We start from the raw sequence: 13222 nt of genomic DNA on the forward strand, positions 1-13222 counted from the left end.
CCACGCAGAATTCAGCCTCTGTTTTATCATTTAGCATTTTCTGGAGTGCCAGCCCAGCTCCTGAAGAGGGGAAGGGCACTGAACAGCCTGTGGTGCCCTGGTGCTCCCTGACATTCAGCATGCAAAGCACTTGCCTTTGCACAATCACAAACATTCCCCCAGCACAGCCCTCTCTGGGCAGGTTTAAATATTGCACAGCCTAAGCCAAACATCCTGACCCAAAACCTTTGCACTCCCTGCCTTCTTCAATTTTTTAGCATGGCTTTGGTTGTTTTCTCCTCAGAGAGCACAAGGTTAACACAGCAGTCAGCTCTGTGCTCTCTCCTCTCTCCGTGCCTGTCCCTGCTCTGGGAATGCTTGCCATGAAAAACAATAAATGTGGGAGCACAGGGAGGGCAGGAGGGGCCACAGGGGACCCACACAGGAGCTCTGGGGCTGGGCAGGGAATGGGGCAGCAGGGGAGTGTTTGAGAGGGCACAGAGAGCAGGAAGGGCCTGTCAGTGTGTCACTGCTCACTGCTTGTCATCCTCAGCCACCCCCAGTGCCCAGAGGAGCATCTTCTGCACAGCAAACATTCCCTCACAGGTAAATACTGACCCTCAATGCTCACACCCACAGGGAACACACCTCTGTACCTGCACACAGGTAAATACTGACCCTCACTGCTCACACCCACAGGGAACACACCTCTGTACCTGCACACAGGTAAATACTGACCCTCACTGCTCACACCCACAGGGAACACACCTCTGTACCTGCACACAGGTAAATACTGACCCTCACTGCTCACACCCACAGGGAACACACCTCTGTACCTGCACACAGGTAAATACTGACCCTCACTGCTCACACCCACAGGGAACACACCTCTGTACCTGCACACAGGTAAATACTGACCCTCACTGCTCACACACAGCCAGGCCCAGCTGTGCTGCCAGCCAGCACCTGGGCTAGGGAGGATTTCACCTTTCCTGCAGCAGGAAGGCCAAGTAACCAACGCATCAGGGTGGGCTGGGACATGGGAAATGCCCTTACCTGAGACAGGTAGAGTACAGAACAGATCCACTTTGGAAATTAGGAAAAAACCCAAATCAGTGAAGTTTCTTTTTATGTAGGCAGAGTTCTCACATTTGTGCCTTTTAAAAAAAATCATTTTCTGTGAGCTCTTCTGTCCACAGAAAATCACTGGATTCTAAAATCTAAAACATTCTTAACCCCCCCTCCTCCCAGTTGTCATTTGTTAGCATGTTATCAGGAAGATCTCAGTGACCCTCACAAATCAGGTCTGGCTGCCACATGCCCTCCATTATGGGCCTCAGTAATATCTTTAAATCACCAGTGACACTGGGAACTTGATCATGTTCCTTCTGATTTACACTACCGCAGAATTGAAAAGTTTGCCCTTTCAAGTAATTTATTTCCCCTTTTCATTGCAGCTCCAGAGCAATCCCAAGATTTTCTCTGACTTCCAGTAGAATGACCCCTGTGTGAAAAATACCTCCTTCCCTCCATCAATGAACTCCAATTTAAATTTATCATATTTTTCCATGTGTCCCATTCACCAAAGTATTTATTTACATTCAAATTCTTCCTATAAAGAGTTGGTGACATTTTTATTTAAAAGAAAGCAATATCCAAATTCAATGAAAAAATTTAAAAAGCATTTTGCATATCCACACTGGAAAGGTGATGCTGTTGATTTAAAAGGAATGTTTCCAAGGACATGTGTGTGTAAGAGTGACACCAGAGACATTCAGTCAACACGATAAATATCACCTCAAATTGCTACATGTACCTTTTGTGACCTGATCCCCATTTCTCACACTGCAACATTTATTCTGCATAAACAACCCTTTAAAATGGGGATTTGTGAAGGAAGATGTAAACCAGCAAGGCCCAAAGTGACAGTGATGGTTTGAGCATCCTGGTACTGGACTGGACTCTTTTGCTCTCAGGCCTGGGATGTGTCAGTCACTCCAGGGAACTCAGGGAGGTTTTATTGGTACAAAACTGGCACGGGATAAAGGGCAGCCTGTTTCTTTGAACGAGTGAAGTGAGATTATTTACTACTCAGTTCACAGGCTGAACGTGCACTCTGCAGCATTTATCCACTGGGAGAAACAGCAGAAAAGGGAGCACCCTAACTTCCCCAAAATAACACCCTGAGCTGGGGGCAGCTCAGCAACTGCACCAACAGCACATTTAAATCCCAGCAGATTTAAATCCCAACTTTGTTCAAAGTTTGGGCTGACTGTCACCTGGGGCTGGGTGCTGAGCAAAGAGCCACATCCTGCAGGGAATGGGCCAGGAGTACTGATCCCAAAACTTAAAGCTCCCATCCAGAAGTGGGAAGATGCCAGATCAAGTCACAGAAAGATTTGTAAATCTCTCTCTGTGTTTTTTTTCTCTTTTAAATGTTCCTTGGTCACTGAGGCTATGAAAATTCCCTTCATTTCTCCGTGCTGTTGCCTACTTAATGAGGTAAATAAACATTTATTCCCCTCTGATGAGTACACAAGCACCAAAGCCCAGAGCTGAACAGTGAAACAAACAGTAAATCATTTCAATCCTCTTAATTCCCTGCTTTTTTGGCAGATAATGCCATAAGTCATCTTAGCTTAGATTGAAGACAGATTTCTTTTTAAACTTTGGAAATGTTCAAATTGAATGAACTAACGAAAAGAATTTTTACCCAAACAGGGGAAAATAGAGGAACTTTTCAAATATGACACTGGCTATCAGATCACTATTATGGTTTTTTTTTTTTGCCATGAGTCTGAATACTGATTTTTGGGGAGGACAACTTTCCCCTGTCCAATCCCAAGCCAGGCAAGTCCCATGAATCCCAGTAAACTGAAGTAACCTTTTCCTCCAAACTCCTTCCCCAAAATTCTTGGAGAGCTGCCTGTGGTTGAACTGGAATGCATCTGGAAGTGTTTGAATCAAGTGCAGCTTGCCCAAAAGCCAGCCTGGCTTCCTGCAGAGGTGTCAGGGGTAAAAGGGGATTGTGGGGGACACAGCATTGTTGTGAGTTCCCAGGGAGCTGAAGTGACACTGGAATACTCATCATAGCTCCTCAGGCTGCTCCCTTCCACAGGGGCTCTGAGGGCAGCTGAAATGCCTTCTGGAAGGTCTTTCAGAAGATATTTACCTTCCAGAAGGTATTTCAGAAGGTATTGACCTTCTGGAAGGTCTTTCAGGACACATTTGCTGTTTGGTTTTCCTGCAGGGAACAGCTCCACTTAACTCAACAGCATCCCCTGCACCAGGTGGTCACAGAGCATCACCCAAAGCTGCAGCCTGGAGGTACCAGGGGCTGTAAAGGATCAGCACATTGTTAGTTTGGCTCTGAAATGTGAATATCTATCATTCTGTGCCTCCATGAATTTTTCAGGTACACTGTTGATATTAATTTCTGATTGGATGTGGAAGTGTCAACTCCCAGTTAATAACAGGTGCCAAATTGGGAGACAATAAATGTAGGAAAGTGAGTTAGTATGCATCAGGTGCTTCTATTTTCCATTTACAAGAACAGATTTATAATTTTAAACAATTGTTTTCATTACACTTTTTGAAGAGAAAAAGGAATTCCATACCTTAAGGCTGAATATTCTCTTCATTGGCTAGAAAGAGCAAAGTGTGCCCAGCTCCTGGTGCCTCTGCAGGTCTGCTGGAGCCTTTCCCACCAAGGCCAGCCTGACCTGTGCCAGTCTGCACCCCTGCAGGAGCCCGGAGCAGCTGGCAGAACCATGGGCTGCAAGCTGGGGAGCCACAGCAGTTACACCTTCCTGACAGCTGGGGCTGCAGGGACACAGCCAGAACAGCCCCTGCAGAGCTGTCACTGTCACACTGAGATCCACGGGGGGAACCACAGCAGTTACACCTTCCTGACAGCTGGGGCTGCAGGGACACAGCCAGAACAGCCCCTGCAGAGCTCAGTGTCACTGTCACACTGGGATCCAGGGGTGGAACCACAGCAGTTACACCTTCCTGACAGCTGGGGCTGCAGGGACACAGCCAGAACAGTCCCTGCAGAGCTGTCACTGTCACACTGAGATCCAAGGGGGGAACCACAGCAGTTACACCTTCCTGACAGCTGGGGCTGCAGGGACACAGCCAGGGCGCCCCTGCACCAGTTCACTGTCACACTGGGATCCAGGGGTAACCACAGCAGTTACACCTTCCTGACAGCTGGGGCTGCAGGGACACAGCCAGAACAGTCCCTGCAGAGCTGAGTGCAGGGGCTCAGGAGGGTCACTGTCCCACTGGGATCCAAGGGTGGCTCTGACCCACCAGCACAGGTAACAAAAGTCCCACAGAGTCCAATTAGAGGAGGCTTGGGTCTATTTACTGTAACTGAGTCGATTCCCAGAAAAATAATTAACTCCTTGTCATGTCTCATGTGTATTGATTTTAGTAATTACAATGGAATTGGAGGCAAGGGTGCAGGGGGAAGGAAATGCACTTGATTTGTGTTTAATTTGTTGCACAAGCTGTCAGGGACAGAGCAATGTGTGCCATGCCCATCCTGGGTGCTCTGTGTGCCACAGTGCAGGATCCAAAATCACTGGGACATGCAGGCACAGAGCTGGGCATCCCTGGGCATCCCTCCCACTGCAGGCAGGAGAGCAGCCCAGGGGGACAAGATAAGGACAGGACAAGCTCCATGTGCATCAGTGACTAAGAGGAGGAGACAAAGCAGTAGGATGGGAGAGAAAGAAAATACAAGTTGTTGCTGATAATTGAGCTGCCAGGAGATAATGTAAGGGAAAACAAGGAGTGAGAGAAGAGAAAGTAAAATATGGCCTTGCTTGGTGATGGTGCTGTGAGGAAAAGCCAGCAGGAGGGAATCAGCTTTGTTCCCCATAGGGTTTCACTAAAATGGCAAGTTGGGGAGGTTAACCCAGAGGCAGGACAGCATTTGGCTTCTCAGCAGGTGACAGCCTCCCTTCCCAAGCATGTCTGGGGACAGGGGGGCTGATTCCACAGGTTTTGGAACTACAGAACCTGGGACTACAGAGCCTGGAACTACAGAGCCTGGAACTACAGAGCCTGGAACTACAGAGCCTGGAACTACAGAGCCTGGCTCCACACCTGGGACTACAGAACCTGGGACTACAGAGCCTGGAACTACAGAGCCTGGAACTACAGAGCCTGGCTCCACACCTGGAACTACAGAACCTGGGACTACAGAGCCTGGAACTACAGAGCCTGGAACTACAGAGCCTGGTTCCACATCTGGAACTACAGAACCTGGAACTATAGAACCTGGAACTACAGAGCCTGGAACTACAGAGCCTGGAACTACAGAGCCTGGTTCCACACCTGGAACTACAGAGCCTGGAACTACAGAGCCTGGAACTACAGAGCCTGGTTCCACACCTGGAACTACAGAGCCTGGGACTACAGAACCTGGAACTACAGAGCCTGGAACTACAGAGCCTGGTTCCACACCTGGAACTACAGAGCCTGGAACTACAGAGCCTGGTTCCACATCTGGAACTACAGAACCTGGTTCCACATCTGGAACTACAGAACCTGGAACTACAGAACCTGGTTCCACACCTGGAACTACAGAGCCTGGAACTACAGAGCCTGGCTCCATATCTGGAACTACAGAGCCTGGAACTACAGAGCCTGGTTCCACATCTGGAACTACAGAACCTGGAACTACAGAACCTGGTTCCACACCTGGAACTACAGAACCTGGAACTACAGAGCCTGGTTCCACATCTGGAACTACAGAACCTGGAACTACAGAGCCTGGAACTACATCTGGAACTACAGAACCTGGAACTACAGAACCTGGTTCCACACCTGGAACTACAGAGCCTGGAACTACAGAGCCTGGAACTACAGAACCTGGTTCCACACCTGGCTGTAACCCCCAGGCTGTGCAGGGTCACAGGTCAGTGTGGCACTGCCATCACACACACAGGTCAGTGTGGCACTGCCATCACACACACAGGTCAGTGTGGCACTGCCATCACACACACAGGTCAGTGTGGCACTGCCATCACACACACAGGTCAGTGTGGCACTGCCATCACACACACAGGTCAGTGTGGCACTGCCATCACACAGAGCCACCTGCCCTGACTCCTGCAGCACCCCAAGGAGCTGTTCCAGCCTTTTCCCTGAAAGTAGCAGTTCAGGAAGTCTCCAACTCTCACAGGAGCAAAAAAGCTCTTTCTTATACAACAGCCCTGCAAATGGAAGCTGCAAAACAGTCTCACATCCAAACCCTAGAAAGAAATGATACGTGTGAGGGAGAGGCAGAGCTTAGGGCTATAAATCAGTCCTGAGGTAAGCACTTTCAGCTAAGCCTGTGATATTTTAAACAAACCAAACCAAACCAAACCAGCCTCCAGGACAGGAGCTACTCTGCATCCAGGTGGTGCAGTTTCTAAAACAACACCACTCCAAGGCAGATTTTCTGCTGGTGCCCTGCACACACCACAAGAGAGGAAGCTGCTAACTCATAGTTTGAGAAAAACCAACAAAATGGGAGAGGCTGCGGCAGTGTGCTGGCAACACTGGGTGCCACAACATCCTCCCTGGCTGGGAAAGAGCTGGGAGCACAGGCAAGCACAACAACAAACTGTGAGCACTAATAAATAACCCAGCAGCACTGATGGATGACAGCACATCTGTCTCCAGTGGAATTATTGGTGAGAATACTGAAAATTCTTTCCCTCTTAATATATTAAACTCTTTGTTTGGGGCTGAGTTGATGCTGCCAGAAAAGCCTTTTAACACAGCCAGCATAAATTTCAGTGGGTGTTTGAAGCAGGAGAGGCAGGGCTGTTGAAAAAGCAGCCCCCAGAAAGGCTGCAGCCTGCAGAAAACACATCAGCTCTGCTCAGCTGGGAAATCATTTGATCTATTTTATATCATCCACCCCGGCACTGAGGAGGCAAATATGGGACTGAAATATGGACACGGAGCAAAACATAAAAAGAGACTTAATAAAATGAGTAATTATGTTTTCCTAAAGGCTCTCATGCAAGCAGGAGGCACCAGCACCATAAACTGAGCCTGGTGCCTGTTTCAGTGTGGGGAAAGGGAAAAGCCCTGGAGCCAGGCCCTGTGAGAACAGCCCTGAGAGGAGGGACAGGCAGGGGCACAGGGATCTGGAGCTGTCCCTGTGCCACAGGGATCTGGAGCTGTCCTGTGCCACAGGGATCTGGAGCTGTCCCTGTGCCACAGGGATCTGGAGCTGTCCCTGTGCCACAGGGATCTGGAGCTGTCCCTGTGCCCACAGGGATCTGGAGCTGTCCCTGTGCCACAGGGATCTGGAGCTGTCCCTGTGCCCACAGGGATCTGGAGCTGCTCTGTGCCACAGGGATCTGGAGCTGTCCCTGTGCCACAGGATCTCACGGGATCTGGCCGTCCCTGTGCCACAGGGATCTGGAGCTGTCCCTGTGCCACAGGGATCTGGAGCTGCTCTGTGCCACAGGGATCTGGAGCTGTCCCTGTGCCACAGGGATCTGGAGCTGTCCCTGTGCCACAGGGATCTGGAGCTGTCCCTGTGCCACAGGGATCTGGAGCTGTCCCTGTGCCACAGGGATCTGGAGCTGTCCCTGTGCCACAGGGATCTGGAGCTGTCCCTGTGCCACAGGGATCTGGAGCTGTCCCTGTGCCACAGGGATCTGGAGCTGTCCCTGTGCCACAGGGATCTGGAGCTGTCCCTGTGCCACAGGGATCTGGAGCTGCTCTGGAGCTGTCCCTGTGCCCACAGGGATCTGGAGCTGCTCTGTGCCACAGGGATCTGGAGCTGCTCTGTGCCACAGGGATCTGGAGCTGCTCTGGAGCTGTCCCTGTGCCACAGGGATCTGGAGCTGCTCTGGAGCTGTCCCTGTGCCAGGAGCCAGCCCTGGGCAGAGGGAACTGATGAAAGAGTCAAACGTGGCCACCCCAGCACCTTTCCAAATTCAGCTCCAGTCCTCAGTGACAAATCTCCAGTGCTCTATGCTACTCCTGAGTACATGGATAAATTAAAAATAAATAATAAGAAGACAAGAAGGAAGGACACAGCCAAACAGAATAACTGAGTGCCCAAGGATACAGTGGTAGAAGCACTAACTGATTATTCTTTAGGATTTTAAACTCCAGTGTTTAAATTCCAGTTCACAAGCCTGATAAACTCGTGATCCTACAGCACCAAATATAAAAATATGTATACTTTTTACAGCCACAACACCAAAAAGTTCCAGCCTATTTGTAAACACCATCTTACCAACATGAGTAGAAAACTGGAAATGCAAACTTTTTTATTTTCCCAAACTATTGTAAACTTCTGTGAACTCTTAGCCCTTGGCCTTACTCTCTGCTGCTTCCCAGAGATGCCATGGCAGCACTGATTACTGCCAGGCAGTGCCAGAGCTGCAGCTGCAGCACAGGCACAGAAACACGGGGGCTGTGGGCACACACAAGGAATGGGAACCGAGCCGAGGACACACGTGTGAGCAAGAGCAGAACAGTGAGAGCAGACATGACACAGGGGGCTGGGCACAGTTACACCTGGCCAGGACCCTGCTGAACACAAATCTCCCTCCATGTGCAAGTGTGATGTGGCCAGGTGTTCCTACAGCAAATCAGGTGCAGCACTCTGAGCCTTCTCCACTGGAACTGGTGGCAAAACTGCCCCAGCTCCCCCTGGAGCAAGAGTGAGCCCCAGGCCTAAGGAGCAAAACCTGCATTTCAGAATGCTACATGTGGATGCAGTGCATCAAATCAAAGAGAGGCAATCCAGCAAGCAGTGTGGAATATGCAGCACTATTCCTGTAGAAAAGCTCCTTGTGTCCCACAGCAACCCAGCCTGGGGATGCCACAGGACCTGGGGCAGCATGCTAAGGAGATATCTCTTTCCTTCCAGTGGGAACTGTGTTTTGCTTCTGTGCAGCTCAGGCACAGGGGAGGGAAGGGCACACTCTGCTGGTCACAGCACCTTTTGCACTGACAGCTTCTGATCAGCCTGGGTGCAGGAAAGAGCCCCCGTGCCAGGAGATCTGCAGGGCAGGAGGTGCCCAAGCAGGCTGCTCCTGCCTCCTCTCACCCTGCTGTCACTGAGGGCGCCTCTGATGCTGGCACTGGCTTCCCTCATGTTCAAACATCATCCTACCTGCTGCCAGAGCTCCTTCCCTCCTGAAGGACAATTTTAGCAGTGTAACATATGTTCAAAAACTCTTTACCTTGGGCTTTTCGTCCAGTATTTGCTGGCGGATCTCCTTGTGTTTCTCCACAAGTTTCTCCTGCCTTTTGCTCTGAGCATCTTCTAGCTGTCAGAAAAGAGCAGAGGATCTTTGTTTGTGGATTGTACATCCTCACTCTCCCACCTCCCCCCACAACAAACGTTCCACCCATCAGAACTGAGACACTGTCATCAAAGCTGTGACCAATTCCAAGCTGGAATCACACAAATGACACAGCACTGCCTGAGCATCCCTGAGCACAGCTGTTCAACAGTCAGGTGTGGACATGGAACACCACATTTCACATGTAGCATTCAGGATCACAAGGACTTTCTGCAGACTGCTAATGTTATTCAATTCCAAATTTTGGCCTTCACTTAGTAATGCCCTCAGAAAAAAGAATTACCTAATTTACTTAATTCTTTAGATTTCTTCCTAAATCAAGGCTCTTCTAAGCAAAAACTGGGCCAACTTTAGAACCTGACTATCTTTGCATTGAAATTAAGAGGAGAATTCAATGGCTGCACACGTTCCATAGTGATTTAACACCCCAAAGCACTGCAGGGCATGATTTCAGCCTGGTGTGAACCACCTGTAGCTTCAGAAAAGCTAACAACTGTAATAGAATTCTTTAATTTCTGTTTACAGAGCTCACAGAGTGCTTTTTACATTTCAGTAACTGTACCAATGCAATTAAAGTTAGGATATACTCTGCAATTAAACATTCAGTGACTTTCCTTATGCAATCTTTGCATTTGTGAGCCAGCAAGCCCATTAAAAACATGGCTGCATTTTCCATGGATACACACAGGATATTGAGAGATGAAATGGCATTGAATTCTTTCCTCCTCAGCACCATCCCCCAAGTGCTGACTAACAATTAATGAGGGGCTGTCTGAAATCCCAGTTTTCCTTTAGCTGCAATCCCAGCTTTCCTTTCCCTGGCATGGGAAGCAGAGCTTACACTGCATCTGCTGGAAGCCAGCAGGTGCAGAATCCTTCTGCTGAAGCCCAGAACCTGCAGTAGAACCCAAGCTAGAAGGTGCCAAGTGCCCTTTCCTGCCCCAGAAGCAGCAGAGGCTGACCTACCCTCTTGATGTACTGCACCACCTCCTGGATGTAGGAGCGGATCATCTCCGTCTTCTCCCTGGGGGAACATTCCAGCATTACTGCATTATTCCAGCATTACTGCATTATTCCAGCATTACTGCATTATTCCAGCATGACTGCAGGCACAGCAGCACAACCCACTGTGCTACACCCCACACAATGGCTTTTACCCCCCTGAGCTCTCTGCCTCACCCAGGCCATGCTTAGGCACCTGCCTGATCACCTGCCCTGCCCTCCCTGATCGTGCCCTCGTGCCAGGCTGCCCTTTGTGGCCCCAAGGGCTCAGAGTGCCCCAGAGCACCCCCTGCTCTCCCCCACAGGATGGTGCTGTGCTTCCCAGGAGCTGCCACAGTGCCCGGTGTCCCCGGGAGCTGCAGAGCTGTGAGCAGAGGCACAGTGCCACGCTGTGGCAGAGCTGCAGCCTCCGTGCTGCCAGGCCAGGCTGTGCTGCTGACACTGGCACCAAGCTCCCAGGGGAGCAGGGCAGGCACAGCCTGGCCCCCACAGAGCTGGACTGAGGCAAACTGAGCTTTATGGCACACTCAGAGTTATCTGGTAACCCTCAGGCAAAGGCTGAGCACAAGAACCCCCAGAGGGGTAGATGCACACACACCAACAATTTGTGGCTGCTGCAGTGGATCTGTTTCAGGACAGTCACTCCAAATCCTGATTGCCTCAGCCAGGATCAGCCCACTGCTTCTCAGGTGGCACTAAAGTCAGGAGGATTTAGGCAAACCCAGGGTGGGTGTAAAAAAATAAAGAACTAAAACAATTGATTATTATCTCTCTGTACTATTCCTTCCCAAACTTGTGCAGAAGCTTTAGATGAGCAGCAGTGGAGCCAGGGTGACTCAGAAGGGATTCACCAGAAGGAAGGTCTCACACCTCTCTGCCCTGCTCCCAGAGTGAGGACAAGCTGTGTCACACACAGGGGAAAGCTGACTTTCAGTAGGGTTCCCAGCTCACCCCTCTCAAGGGCTCTTTGAAAAGCCTGACAGAGGAAAGCCCTTGGGAAAAATGAGAAAAAATGAAAGGGCAAGAGAAAAGAACTGCTGCTTGTGTGTCCCTGAGCCTTTCTCACCAGTGCCTCATTTACCTCTCAGCAAATCATTTCCTCCTGCAATTGATTTTTACTGCTGCAGCATTTCCGTAATGGCCAGCTGCTTTCTTCTAAAACGAATTCCATGCCCTCTGAACAGCTCTAACTATGTTAAGTATTTCTCCTCATTTTCATAATAAATTATTCTCTTTTTTTTTTTTTTTTTAATAGGATGTTTATTGACATTTTTAATGTGCTGATTCTGGAACTACCTGAAACCCTTCACTGTGTGTGCCTGTGATTTCCTTTCAGGGCTACCAAATAGAAATTCTCTCTTGAGAGGCTCCAGACCCAGTGTAAACCCTTTCACCTGCAGAAAGCAAACACAGTTGTGCCTTTGTTACGTGGTAGAACTCAAACATTAGAGGGTTTCCTTTTTTGTTTTGTTCTGTTTGCTCCTCTTGTATTTTTTACTGCTCTAAAGTTAAAAAAGCTCATGAACAGGAGATTGGATCAGCCCCAGGAAATGAAATTATTATTATTATCAGGGAAAGGACTCTGGGGAGGTCTGACTGAAGGCTGCCTTGGATTTAGGGTCGAGACCTTCCTTTGATTACCAGCTGTGAAAAATCCTGTGCAGTGATATGGATCCAGGGATATACTTACTCTTCCATTTGATTTTTATCCTTGGACTTTGCTTCTGTGATCTTCTCCTGCCTCTTCTTGTCCATTTTTTTCTTCAGTTCTTTCTTTTCTCTAAAGCATAAAAAATGAAGGGGAGTACAGAAAGTGTCTAAACAAACCCCACAAGGAGCAGCACAGTGGTAAAGGACCAGCACTTACTTTTCACATGTTTCTTTCAGTTTCTTCAGCTGGTTGTTCTGACACTCCTCTGCTACATCTGTCAGCTTCTGAATTAGCTAGAAAAAAATCCCCAAAATAAAAAGATGTACTTTCAATTAAACATCATAGAGGCAGCTAAATTTCCTGAAAAGCCTGCAGCAGGCAGGAAAGTGTTACACCATTCCCAGATGAATTACCAACGATGAAAAGCCAGCAAACATCATTATCAGTGTAAACACATTATTAACTTGTGGAGTTCAGCCAGAATGGTGCATGTCCAACTCACCCAGAAACTGCTACTTCTCTGGACATCGAGGTGACACACTTTAAATGTAAAACCAAAATATATTTCAAGTATTTTACCTTTGCTAGGAATGAAAATGCCTGTGAAAAAACATAAGGGGTCACAAATTGAATTTACACAATGCCAATTGCCAACTAATTCCTGTGTCACAGAACATCCAGGTTTTTCTGTGAGGGCTGAAATGTTCCTCCTGTAATGAGGAGTATTACAAGGAATGGTTTTGGGTTTTGGGGTGGTCAGGGGGATGTTGAAAATCAGACCTGACAGGTATGAAAGGCAAGCACAGAGAAGCAGAACCTACATTTTGGCCACAGAAGGAAAAAGCTCTGGGTCACTGTGTGAAATCTGCTGTGGGTTTGCTCTCCTTGGTGCCCAAAGCAGTGACAAGAGGCACAGCTGTGCTGGGGATGCTGACAGGAGGGGAGCTGTGGGCAGGGCTCCGGGGCCAGCTCAGGGAATAAAGTGGGAACTGGGACCCCCTTGGTTTGATCACCCTTCTAGGTTAACTCTGAGTTTGTAAAATCACCCTCCCAGGGTGATGAACCAGGAGTGGATAACAAGGCACAGCTGGTCCGATCCAACTTTTCATTCCTTAGATAAAAGCAGAAAGGTACCAACAAGAGGCTCCCCACTAAAATAAAGCCATCAGAAAGAATCTCCTAGCTGAAAGGCAAGTTTGAATTGGAATATTAACTCCTGCACAGCTCAGAGGGAAAGCTGCCCAAAAGTTCT

The 13222-nt window shown here is 48.9% G+C and overlaps 1 protein-coding gene across 3 annotated transcripts in view; it reads right to left on the bottom strand.

Moving 5' to 3' along the window:
• The window catches only part of PLCB1 (phospholipase C beta 1), a 323139-nt gene that overhangs the window by 43764 nt on the left and 266153 nt on the right, over positions 1 to 13222 (bottom strand). For all 3 annotated transcript variants that reach the window (XM_030946647.1, XM_030946646.1, XM_030946648.1), the window contains exons 28-31: positions 12187 to 12263; positions 12010 to 12099; positions 10284 to 10341; positions 9195 to 9281 (exon numbers count right to left, since the gene is read on the bottom strand). In XM_030946647.1, coding sequence (XP_030802507.1) covers positions 9195 to 9281; positions 10284 to 10341; positions 12010 to 12099; positions 12187 to 12263 — 312 coding nt within the window. The remainder of the gene's footprint in view (positions 1 to 9194; positions 9282 to 10283; positions 10342 to 12009; positions 12100 to 12186; positions 12264 to 13222) is intronic.

This window comes from Camarhynchus parvulus, chromosome 3 (assembly GCF_901933205.1).
Source record: "Camarhynchus parvulus chromosome 3, STF_HiC, whole genome shotgun sequence".
NCBI classification, from domain to species: Eukaryota; Metazoa; Chordata; class Aves; order Passeriformes; family Thraupidae; genus Camarhynchus; species Camarhynchus parvulus.